The 12,332-nt window shown below is 45.1% G+C and overlaps 1 protein-coding gene across 1 annotated transcript in view; it reads left to right on the top strand.

Annotated features, from left to right (window-relative positions):
* The window catches only part of GOLGA2 (golgin A2), a 47,734-nt gene that overhangs the window by 7,263 nt on the left and 28,139 nt on the right, over positions 1-12,332 (top strand). Inside the window, 7 exon segments of the mRNA XM_015414926.1 lie at positions 934-993; positions 1,363-1,443; positions 5,786-5,824; positions 7,796-7,858; positions 8,054-8,147; positions 9,881-9,942; positions 9,945-9,989. Of these exon segments, the coding sequence (XP_015270412.1) occupies positions 934-993; positions 1,363-1,443; positions 5,786-5,824; positions 7,796-7,858; positions 8,054-8,147; positions 9,881-9,942; positions 9,945-9,989 (444 nt within the window).

Here is a 12,332-nt window from a genome sequence, read left to right as displayed (position 1 = left end):
AAGGTTAAAAGAAAGGTGGACCTTACTATGCAGCCTGGGGTTCTCCCCTGAAGGGATGATCTTTCTAGGCCCTCAGAGTTGCCTTTGCGTGAACGGAAGAATTTCTAGAGATAACTGGACTAGCAGAGTACAGAATCTGAGGTTTTCAGATTTCCTTTACTCTCGTTCAGTCAAGGGTTTGTGATGCGTTTAGTGTCGTAGCATCACAGTGTGAATTATTTTGTATTCCCGTTTAATGGCAAGCTATAAATATTTGGCTAGCTATACATATAAACAATGGACTGAGCTGCAGTAGAAAAACTGATAATATATTTATTCAGTTTTTTTGTTGGAGCTCAGTCTGTGTGAGTGGACACCTTCCATCTTCAATTCATGCGGCCTTACTGTTGCATATAAAATCTTCCTCCATAGTAAATGTTTGTTGCATATAAAGTCTTCCTCCATAGTAAATGTTTGTTGCATATAAAGTCTTCCTCCATAGTAAATGTATTTCTATGGGTCTGCAGGGCTTTTTGTTGTCATATGTTATAAATTTGTACTGGGTTTTCTCTTGGAGGTGGGGGGGTGTGTCTTTCTATGTAGTATGAAGCATGGTATGTTTCTTTGTGAAATATTGTGCTTGTCTTACTGATTCCTGTGGCATGACGTACTTCAGTCCTCTTTACTCTCTGCTGGTGGTGTACTATGGTCTAGGAGACCAGAGGAAGGAAAAATGGCAGTGAAACAGCTGTGTCCTAAAGGACCCTTTCTCAGTAGAGGGGATTAGACCAAATGGCCTTCGGATGTATCTTAGCTTTGCATTTATCTGATTCTGAAGGAACGTCATCTGCCTTTGAAGGGAATATCTCTTTGAAATTCATGTTGGCATGTCCATAGAACATGTTGTGCTTAACCAGTTACTTGTTAGAATGACAAATGCCTACACTTTTGCAGCCTACACCCTATGTGAATGGGGAAAGTTCCACGTCTTCCACTGATATGAGAGAGATGGCGGTGAGTATACAGCCCTGGCTCTTTTGTCAGATGGCATTGTTTTGAGTAATTCAGTAATTTACCTGCTGTGAACTTGATTAGCAAAAGTAGACCAAATGCTGTTTCACCCCCTTTTTAAAAAGGGGGGAAAACATCAAGTCCGTGTTCAAGGAAAGGTTTTTGCATGATCTCCAGGAAGTTCCAGGTTGTCTATGAAGGGGGCTTGAGTTCTTCTTGTTCAGTTGTCTTTTGGTGGGCGGGGAAGGGACAACACAGAAATGCTCAAATGTGATGTCGATTATTTTCTACCCTTTTAAAAATTATTTGCCTTTTCTCCCCTCTTACACTCCCTTCCTCCTCCTCTTCCTGCTGTCTGCATGTGCCCATCAGACACGTTACCAGGAGCTGGCAGTAGCCCTGGACTCCAGTAATCTAACAAACAAACAACTCAGTACAAAGGTAGAGGAATTGGTAAGAAACGACTAGACCAATCTGTTTGGCCTTGCCTTGCTGTTCCTCTGTGCTCTCTGGGTGTCCACAAGGCCCTGGGTTCTTTTACCGTGCCACGAGGAAAGGTGCTGCTTTGCAGAAGGTTTGAAAGGAAGACCAAGTCTGTACTTGCTGATTTTTCTCACTTCAAATGTCCACCTGGATCGAAGGTCTTGGGTATGCTGTGTCTGCATACTCAGGAGTGTTCATGATTGGATCCGTGTCTGAACAGCTAAATTTTGAGAGGATAGGGTAAAAAGCACAGGATTTGCATGCCCCCCGTAGAAAAATGGGAATTAAATCAAAAGCACAGAGTGCCTTGATCGCCAGGAACATGCCCATCAGCAATTGAAGGGGGTGGGTTGTGAGAGAGGAGCTGGAAGTAAATATAATAGAAAACAGACCGCTTCTACCAGGTCAGTCAGTTATTAAGGGTCTGGTTTGTGTAAGTTTTTTGAGGACAGGGGAGAGGGAGTTATGTACGCATACCTGTGATTCAGTGCTCCTTCCCCCTTGCATAATGAAAGTACTGATCAGAGTGGTCCTGCAGTGTGTTAAAACCAGCAGCCTACAGACGGGTGCACAGTAAGAGAGACTTCAGAATAGGGTTCCCTGGGATATTGCTTTGCATGCAGAGCTGCAGCTGAACTTTCCTTACTTGAGAGCTGCTGAATCTGTTTCAACAGAGACTAGGGCTAAATGTGGCAGAGACGAGCATGGGGGTAAACGTGACCCATCTTTTTGGTATTTTGTGGCCCAGTAAACGAGCCCATTTGCCTTGTAGCTTGCATGGATTGCTGCTGCTTCTGCTGCTCTGTTTGATGCCTTTAATACCGCTAGCAAAAAAAAAGTCTAGCATTGTTTGACATTCTTTTCATTTCATTTCCCCCCACTTCGTTGCATGGCACCTCTTTGTTTTTTGCTGTATTTTTTTTTTCTGTGTGTCCATTCAAATGCCTTGCAATAGAGCAGTGCCTACAAATGGTTTACCTACAAGTGAACAGAAGTTATCCTTTTAACAAGAAAACCCACATTCGCTGCTGAAGAAATAGGCAACTTAGGCATATTTGTATGTTCTTTTTAACTCAGGTTTTTTATCTCAGAAAAGTCACTTTGTTTTTGTTATAGTCCACAAATGGAAAGTTGGGATTCAGGTAACTTTGGGTGCAGAAGCTGCAATGAGCAGTAAAGACTTACAACCTCAAAAAGTTCCCTCAAGGGATGGGCACGAACTGATAAACCCCAGTCCAAGCACAAAACAGGCCAGTTCGTGGTTCGCGAACCAGGGGTTTGGGATAACGTGTCTCCCACGATCTGCCACACGAACCTCCATGTTTTTTCATGGAGGTTTGTGGGAGGGTTCATGCGGGCTCCGAAGGCATTTAAATACCTTTGGAGCTTACTTCTGGGTCCAGCGGCCCAACCGGAAGTGAGCTCCAAAGGCATTTAGAAGAGAAGAAGAGAAGAGATTGGATTTATACCCCGCCCTTCACTACCCAAAGGTGTCTCAGAGCGGCTTACAAACTCCTTTCCCTTCCCCTCCCCACAACAGACACCCTGTGAGGTAGGTGGGGCTGAGAGAGCTCTTGACAGAAACTGCTCTTTTTCAAGGACAGCTCTTAGTGGAACTACGGCTTGCCCAAGGCCGTCCAGCCAGGTGCAAGTGGAGGAGTGGGGAATCAAACCCGGTTCTCCCAGATTAGAGTCCGCGCACTTAACCACTACACCAAACTACACCAAATTTAAATGCCTTCAGAGCCTACCACTGGCCCATGGCCCAACCCGAGTGAGCTCTGAAGACATTTAAATACCTTCAGAGCTTACTTCCAGGTTGGGCTGCCCGACCAGATGTGAGCTCCTAAGGCATTGAAATGTCTGCCGCAGCCACGCCCCCAACCGGAAGTGAGCTCTGAAGGTATTTAAATGCCTTTGGAGCTCACTTCCAGGTGGGGCTGTGGCCCCACAAACTTCCCAAAGCACGAACCTGTTCGTGGACTGGAGAAGTTCAGGGTTCGTGAAAACCCTGAACCCCGAACCTCTGTTTTTCCAGTTCATGCCCGCCCCTAGTTCCCACCCATAGAAACAGACATCTTTTAGATAGGGTTGGGGAAGCAGAACAAGTCCCTAGGTGCCAGATCCAGGTTTTTAAAAAGCCTCTTGGTGGTGCATATCTCCAGACAACTGAGGTTAGATGGGAATTCATATCAGGTGTCCGCGTGCTTGAGATTTTTCCAGCTTTGTTTAATTTTTCCTGTCCAGTCAGGAGGATGAGGAATATGGTCTTTTTTATTATGGTATAGTTAGATTCTGTGGGTACTTGCATGTCAGTTGTTTTTGAGGAAGATTCCAGCTGCAAGGTTTCCTAGATCCCCATCCTTTGTCTGTTGCCTTCTCAGATTTATTCATTTGGAAAATTTATACCCTGCCTTTCCAGAGACCCTATTTGATTTGCCCTTTTTCTCACTGGTGGTTTGAATCCAAGGAGTTCTGTGTTTTCCTTTTCTTACCAGAGCCATTTTCATAGCAGTGTTTTGTAGCTTACAAAAAAAAAACCCAACCCAACTTGGCCCAAGGAAGTAGATCTTATTGCGGCCAACTGTAGGAGATGTTCATGAAAGATGAGAGGAGGGAGCCTCTTTCCTCCAGTAGAAAGCAGGAAAAGTTTAGGGGCCACCACTGGCGCTCCGACTTATCCAGTGGCTGTCAGCATATCTTTACCATACTCTCCCTTTATGGAGGGCTTGTTGTCCTTTTAGACGCAGCACTTGAGAGACATGTTCCACTCTGTTGTCAGAACCCACAGCCAACAACGTAGTACACTCTTTTCTGGAAAGGTAATACTTTATTGAAGAGCCATAGATGTGTTAACATAAGCACTGTTAAGAATGGCGGTTGCCCATTGAGCCTAATAGGATATAGGGTATTCGTATGCACACACACACCCCACTGCTGTGGCCAATTAGTCACCCTCCCGCGCGTGGGATACGACTTGCCGGCCGTTAGATATCTGAAGCTGGGAACTAGCTTTCTCTCACGGCGCCTTGGAAAACATAGACTCCATACTCCCACCTGTATATTGTTATAGATAAGCATTTCTCTAGAAGCACAGGAGGGAATGCAAAAGCAATTAAGCAGACACTGACTGACCATCCCAACCCCCATGGCAGCATAGCTGACATACTGCCCTCTCAAAGGACACTTCCTTCCGCCCATTCCGGGAGGTCTCCCGGTTTGTCCGGGAAGTCGTGATGGAATTGGCGCAACAGCCGAGGGGCCCGAATATCCCCCACTTCCACCCATTCGAGGTGCTGGGGTCTGAAATCCACCCACTCCACCAAATACAACAATTTCCCCCTTTTTATTTTAGAGTCCAGAATTTTTGAAATCTCGTAATGTTCCTCGCCCTCCACCATTAGAGGAGGGGGCACCGGGGCTGATGGTCGCCAAGGGCTGGAACCGGAATCCTTCTTCAGGAGGCTGAAATGAAACACAGAATGCTGTGTTGTTGTTATTTTTCCTCCCCCTGCCCAGTTGTTCTGTTGAAATCAAAAGCACTTCCACTGTAAGTCAGAAAATCCTGTTGGTGGTCTTTCTATCCTCCAGGGTTACATCCGTGCACGAGAACCCGTCCTGGGGGGCCAGCAGGGCAGCTGCTGTCCGAGGCACTGAAGGATCAAGGTTTATCTTTAGTGGCCTATAGAAGCCATGCTTCCTTTTCTAGCGCATGTTGATGAGCGAATGCTGCCCGTGTTCCGAAGGAGAGTGGGCAGTCTCCGCTTCTGTTCTGATTGTCACCTTTCATCGGACCTACCGCTGGTTGAATAGAAGTCTCGGACTTCTGACTTGTGAAGGCCTGCCTGCCTGTGGAAGTGCTTCATGCCACTCTAAAGCTTGCTCCCTCCACTGACTATATTGTGTTTGTTGAAGTAGCAAGCTTTCAAGTTGCACACATTTCTGCTGCAGGCAGCAAACTCTTCGCAGTCCAGGTGGCCTGTCAACAGCACTGGGTCTTAAAGGCTACATCAAAGAGCAAAGATGAATGGCATCTTTTTAACAATAAGGATAAGGAATGTTGTTATTCCTTTGGCATTCCTTTTGTGCAAGATCGTACCCCTGATCCTAACTCATTTCTTCTTGCCTTTAAGTCAGGAGTTCAGGATGCCTTGATTCTAATAAAGCAACTACTGTCTTAGTTACAAATGTCAAAACTCTTAGTGGTAACTCTGTTTACATTAGCCTGTATACTCCCCAACCATCTGAGGAAAGGAGAAGCCTGTGTGACTTGCTGCTAGTATTGATGTATCCATTTTGCTCCCTTCTGCAGAAACAGCAGAATCAAGAGGCCATGAATCAGCTGGAGAAGGTAATTGGCCGTGCTCTGGAGACTGGCGTAGCCGAATAGCGCTTCTCGTTAGAAGCAGAAATTATAGTGTGTTATATGAGCTAGGGTGACGCTGCCTCAGCTGGAGAACAGACGATGGTGAAATGTTTAGCGGAGCCCCAAGAGGGGAGGTAGCCGTTCCTTCCTTGCTCTGCTGTCAGAGCAGGATCTCAGGACCGACTCCCATGTTACAGCTGCCCATGTGGAAAGCTGCTACTTTTATGTGATATGCATTTTGTGGGGCAGTCATACTGTATCCACTTACCTTGTGGATGGCCCTTCTCACGCAGATAGTGTCATGGTCAGTGCCACAGATGCCTAGGGGAGGCTTGGAAGCTTGCCACACAGTAGGAAGAAGAGATTGGATTTATACCTCGCCCTTCACTACCCAAAGGTGTCTCAGAGCAGCTTACAAACTCCTTTCCCTTCCCCTCCCCACAACAGGCACCTTGTGTGGTAGGTGGGGCTGAGAGAGCTCAGACAGAAACTGCTCTTTTTCAAGAACAGCTGTGCCAGAGTTATGGCGTGCCCAAGGTCATCCAGCCAGGTGCAAGTGGAGGAGTGGGGAATCAAACCCGGTTCTCCCAGATTAGAGTCCGCGCACTTAACCACTACACCAAACTGGCTCTCTTAGCGCTTAGTGTGGCTTGCAGCTCTCCTGAGGAATGGCTGCTCTGTGGAACCACAGCTTCCATATAGCGTTAGTTTAAGACCTTAGTTAAAGTGCTTCTAAGCGGTGGTACTTAGACGATGAAACAACATAGCGCAGACATTGGCTTCGGCTCGTCTTTTACTAGGGTTGCCTTGAATTAGTGGTGCTTTTCTAACTTTCATTTAAAATGAAGTGTCTTTTTAATTTTTTAGGCCATGTAATGTCAGAAGTCCAAGAGTAATTCTTTTCTTTAACTCTAGCTTCACAGTGCTGTTTCAGTTGCAGAATACATTCAAACCCGGTGTATTTGGATCCAAACTCAATCCTATTCATTTACACAAATCTTAAGAGTTCAAATTCGTATTCATTGGGGTTGCTAGTTTTTGGGTCAGGCTGATTATTTTGTTCAAGCTACAGCTCCTGCTTTGTCTTCAGTGTCCTGGCTCTTAATAGAGTTAGGAATGCCAGAGGCCTTTTCTTTGTACTTAACATCTATTCCATCAGGCAAGTGGTTTACAGAGGCCCACAGATTTTGTATTTGCCTTGAAGGGTCTTAACTCTGATGGAACGGTGGCCGTGGAGGCAAGTCCTCACCCAGCCCCCAGCCCTGATTCGTGACAAACTGACCTCCCATAAGCTCATTGTGAATTTGAGAAAATTCTCCACCCCTCTCCCAACCGTGGGAGCTCTCCCAGCCCTTATGCTGACCTTGGAGGTGCTCAGAGATGAGCGAGTCTGGAAAAGGATGAGGCTGTCATTAGAATAAAAAATTGTGAGTCCTTGGTTAGTGCCTTGAGCAGGTCTCTGGAGTGGCAGCCATGTTCAGAATAAATATAGGGTAATATTACAAAATATCTGCTTTCCATAATGCACTGGAAGTCAGGCTTATGTAGTTCTAACTTTCCCCTTTTTCCTGAGGGACTGATGCATCACATCATAGCCATTTATTTAACAAATGTTCTGTCAGTCTTGAATTTTAGTTTTCATGTGGGCTCTGTTTTTTAAAAAGCCTTTGAGACATCCTTTCCCCATAGCTATTTTGTACTGTGTAACATTTCCTTAAGTTTGAAACTCACCAAGAGAACTAAATAAAGGGCAGAATAGAAACTTTGGAGAAGACTAAGGAGGTAATCCAGGAAGAGGGGTTGCTTCACCACCCGCATTGACCAGGATTTGTGTTCAACAGCTCTTGGCAGAGAATGCATTAGATCTGTAATGTGTATGAATTAAATGTCATACGGGAGGCAGGCTGCCAATCAAATGCGTGTCCGTGCTCATGTGAATACTTTGCATTTCAATAGGAAAAGAAGGGGTTTGAGCAGAAATTTGCAAAGGAGCAAGGAGCATTGCGAGAGCAGTTACAGGTAGGCAGAATGTCTTCCCCATCATATCATAATTAGCACTTTGCTTTTCCTGGCTGCCTTTGATGTTCACAGATGGGCTCTTCTGGCCTTTGAGAAGAGGCTCCTACCTTTAATTAACTTTCAGCAACTCCTGTGATGAAAGAATTCTAACCCAGAGTGGCCCATTCCCTGAGTTTGTCTGTGCTCTCCTTAAAGGTCCACATTCAGACTATAGGAATCCTGGTTTCAGAAAAGTCTGAACTGCAGACAGCCCTGACACATACGCAGCAGGCCGCTCGGCAGAAAGCAGGTAAGCAGCTCCTTTGAGTCTTTTTTTTTTAAAGTTATTTTTGTTTTATTGAATAACCAAGATGCTAAACTTTACATAACATTGCAGGTAAATAGGAGGGAAATTGAAATGTATATTCAATATTCAATCTTCTATAACTACCAATATATAAAATTATGTCTAACAGCCTAAAACGTACTAGGCTAAAAAAGAACATAAGGTGCTTTGTGTCTTAATGAGCATTCTACCCTTCTGACCCGAACTAGATAGTATTGAACCAACCAACGCTCAGTAACAACTGTGGTCTCGAGAAGCTAGTTGTGTTAAAAGTGGAGCCATGTGGTGTAGTATGAGTTATGTGGTAGGAGATCATTGTTTGACATGTATTGTAGGTATGGGAACCCTGTTCTTACAAAATTGGACTGTGTCTTGTTAGATCCCGATAGATCAGGAACCAGTGTGGTGCTAATCTTGTCCATAACGAACTGATCCCAAACTTTGTTCCTCCACTCATCCAGTGTTGGGGCTTTGGTTGATTTCCAAACTGTAGCTATGGTGAGTTTAGCTGTTGCCAGTAGGACCGTGGTTAAATTTGTAAGAGCCTCTTCCCCAGCCGAAGGGTGTCTCGGATGGAGAAGGACAGTGGCCGGATCAAACAGGAGTGTTCGTGATGTAATATTAGTTACTTTGTTGGTCACCTCCTCCCAGCTCTTGGGAGTCTTTGACCATCTCAAACCATAATGGGGAGGCGATAACTATAGCGCTGCAACGCTAGTCATGGAATATTTTTTGCTAAGGGTTACATTTAGGCAAACCTGGTGAAGCTGTTATTGTTTTTGTTGCACTTGACCATCACTTAGTCCAGTGTCTGACTTTGGCTATCCAGTGCCTTAGTTATTGGGAACTCTAGTTCGGAATGTACTTCAGGATGCCACTTGGTAATGTGACTTTATAAAGCCGCACTTTGGAATTTGTCCAGGCCTTGGTTGATTTTTTTGTCCTGTAGTAATCTTACAGATTTTGTCATTTTTTTGAATGTATGTTTTGACTGCCTTACTGCTTTTGTCTCTAGGTGTCTTTCAGAACTGGCCCCTGTGTTTGGATTTTATGCTGTTACACATGTATTTGTGATTTTATGCTGGTTTTAGTGGTTGCTGTTTTGTGATTTTTTGTTGTTGGGTTATTTTTTCCCACTGATATTTTTATTAATTTTATTAATTCATTTTATCGTTGTATTTTGAATTGTTGTAAGCTGCTAGTTTTCTGGAGAGGCAGCTAAAAAATGACCTAACTGAGAAATAAATAAGCCACCCTTCCCTGTAATTGGGGCAAGTCCCTAGCAGCATGCAAAATGCTATTGCAAGGTCAATGAAGAATAATAGGCAGAAGCTATCCTACTGTAGACTTTTGCAGTTTTAGAAAAGTTGATAGAATAATACTGACAACTGCTGCTTCCTCTGTTTGCAACAATAATACTTCTGTGCGCTAAGACCTTAGAGGCAAGAGCAAACCCCTTGCCAATTCTGGACGCCTGATGCTCTGATCCTAAGCCTTTGCACCTCTGTCTACCTCCAATAACATTGTAATACAACACTGTGGCTTGCGCTGCTACTGAACTGCAGTTACTACAGATCGCATACAGCAAGTGATGCTAAGACAAAGGAGAGTTGAAATTTAAATGTGAATCGGTGGTCAAACTGCTAGTCAGCTTGCTTTGATTCTGTTCCCACATAGTCTTGTTTTCACTTGCGCAGGAGAAGTTGAGGACCTTGCTTCTCGGTTGCAGTCCTCTCGCCAGAGGATATCTGAGCTGGAGCACACACTCTTTCCACCATCTCTACCCAACAGAAGCAGTCAGAGAAAGTAAGAATGGCCACTATTTGCTTTTCATTATTTCATCATCAGTCGCACACCTTACACTTTCTTCTTTGGGAGATTGAACTAGGAACTCTGTTCCCAAACAGGCTTCTGTGTCATTCCATTTGGTCTTTTTTTGTCTGTTATTCTTAAATGTTTGTTGCGTTGCTCAGCCTCACAGGTCCAGCTTCTTGCTTTGTTCCCCTTGCCAAATCCAAACTCGGTCTCTGCCAGAGGACCAAAGGCACCATTCTCAGTCTTATTTTGGCATAGTCTGTCCTGTCTCCAGCTCAGACTCCTGTCTAATTAGTGGTGCTAATTTTAAAGAGTTGTTCTGTGTAGATGAAGCCAAACTCTTCTGAGAACCTTTGGTTTGACTCCGGTTACTTGGCCTAGTCAGATCTGAAATCCCAGCCTGATCTATCTCGTCACTACAATCGGAGTGTTAGTGGTAATGTTGAGGGGAGATGGCCTTCCATATTTGCATTTTGCGTTAACAAAACCCCAGCTTCCTACAGATCTTCTTGTTCTAAGACTGCATCGTTTGAGTTGAAATCCCTGCTAAGCACACCCTGAATCGGTGGCGTGACTAATGCAGCAGTTTCATGGAGCACAGCTCAACATGGATGGGTTTGCAGATACAAAATCTTTTAGCAGATATTGGCAGGCAGGGTTGGTCGCATGCCAGTATTGGCAAGGGGACAGTGCACAGAACTGGTGTTCCCCCCCCCCCCCGGTGCGTGATATCCTCAATCCTTCTTGCTCTTTTACTCTGTCGCAAAATGTGTCTTTGGTGAGGTGGCATTTTAAAACCATGGAATCTTGTTTGACTGCAGACACATTTCCAGTTCTCCTGGTCACACAAATGGGCTTGAAAATGGGGTTGCAAAAAAGTTATGATTCGCCGTTCATAGGAATGTATGTATAGCACTTTAGATCTTATGTGGTTTTAATTGTTGAATTGTTTAAATTGTCTTAAATTTTATCTAAGCCGCCCTGAGCCTGCCCCGGCGGGGAGGGCAGGGTATAAATCCAATAAATATAAATAAATAAATACCTGAAGAGCTGGAAGTTTAAAGAAGTGTGTGATCCCACTTTGATTGAAGTGCTTTACATGGAAGCCTCGAGGTTTTCAAGGATGGCTCTTGCGTGTATTGTATTCCATCTTTCTTATTTATTAAAAATCTATATATCTAATAGCCAAGGCGCCCCCTGCGTGCAGATATCGAGATCCGCACATCGGGGGCACCTAGGGGGCAGAGAGATTTTCCTGCACCTTTAGGGGGCAAAGATTTTCCTGCACATTTGGGGCAATCCTCAGATGTGCAGAAAAATCTGAAATCTATAAAAAACTATAGGGGGATATTTAAATCCCCCCAAAAGTAAAAGTGTTCCCTGCGCATGTGCAGGGAACGCTCTGAGAATTGCCTCGCCGCCGCCACCACAGCTGCCACTGGGTGTGGGTGGGAGAACGCTTGGCGGGCCGGCCACTCAGGCCTCACCGCTGCTGCTGCCGCAGAGGGAAAGGGAGAAAGCTTGGCCTCGCCGTTTGTGCTGGGGGGAAAGGCTTGGCGGACCAAGCAGGAGGCACACGGGCCTTGCCGTTGGTGCGGGGGGGGGGGAGGCTTACCTGCAGCTGCTTCCTCTTCCTCTGTTTGGAGCCCCCCCCCCCACGAGTACCACGGGTCTCCCTTCTTGTATATCCTAATTGTATCAGACCTCCTTCCAGAGCTCCCTCCCTCGGGAGATTTGTCCATCACCCTCTATCTGTGTCTTCCACCAGTGGGTGAACTTTTTTGTTTTGTTTGGCATACCCCCATTAAATGTTTAAAATAAATAAGAATTACATAATAAACAATACAGGGTAAAAATGAAAGATGTACTTCTAAAGTTATACATTCTAGAGAGGGATTGTCGCATGGCAGTAGAGCACTTCCTTTGCATGCCGAGGGTCCTTGTTTCAGTCCCTGGCTCCTCAGGTTAAAAAGGTCTCAGGTAGGAGTATTGGGGAAAGACCTTTCTCTGCCTGAGACCAGGGGAGGGTTGCTGGCCATCAGTATAGACAGTATTGAATTAGATGGACTAATGATGTGACTTCATATAAGGCAGTTTCAAGTGCACCTACATGTAAGTAAGCAGCTTTGAAGTCTAACTACAAAGAAGTGGAAAGCCTGTAAGGAGACAGATGTTTTTATCATGCTTTATAAAAGTTATTAGGCTCATAAGAACATAAGAGAAGCCAATGTTGGATCAGGCCAATGGCCCATCTAGTCCAACACTCTGTCACATAGTGGCCAAAAACACCAAGTGCCATCAGGAGGTCCAGCAGTGGGGCCAGGACACCAGAAG

Source organism: Gekko japonicus, unplaced genomic scaffold (assembly GCF_001447785.1).
Source record: "Gekko japonicus isolate JY-2015 unplaced genomic scaffold, Gekko_japonicus_V1.1 scaffold3077, whole genome shotgun sequence".
NCBI lineage: Eukaryota > Metazoa > Chordata > Lepidosauria > Squamata > Gekkonidae > Gekko > Gekko japonicus.
Note: the sequence above shows the minus strand (reverse complement) of the source record. Positions and strands in the feature narration are given on the sequence as shown.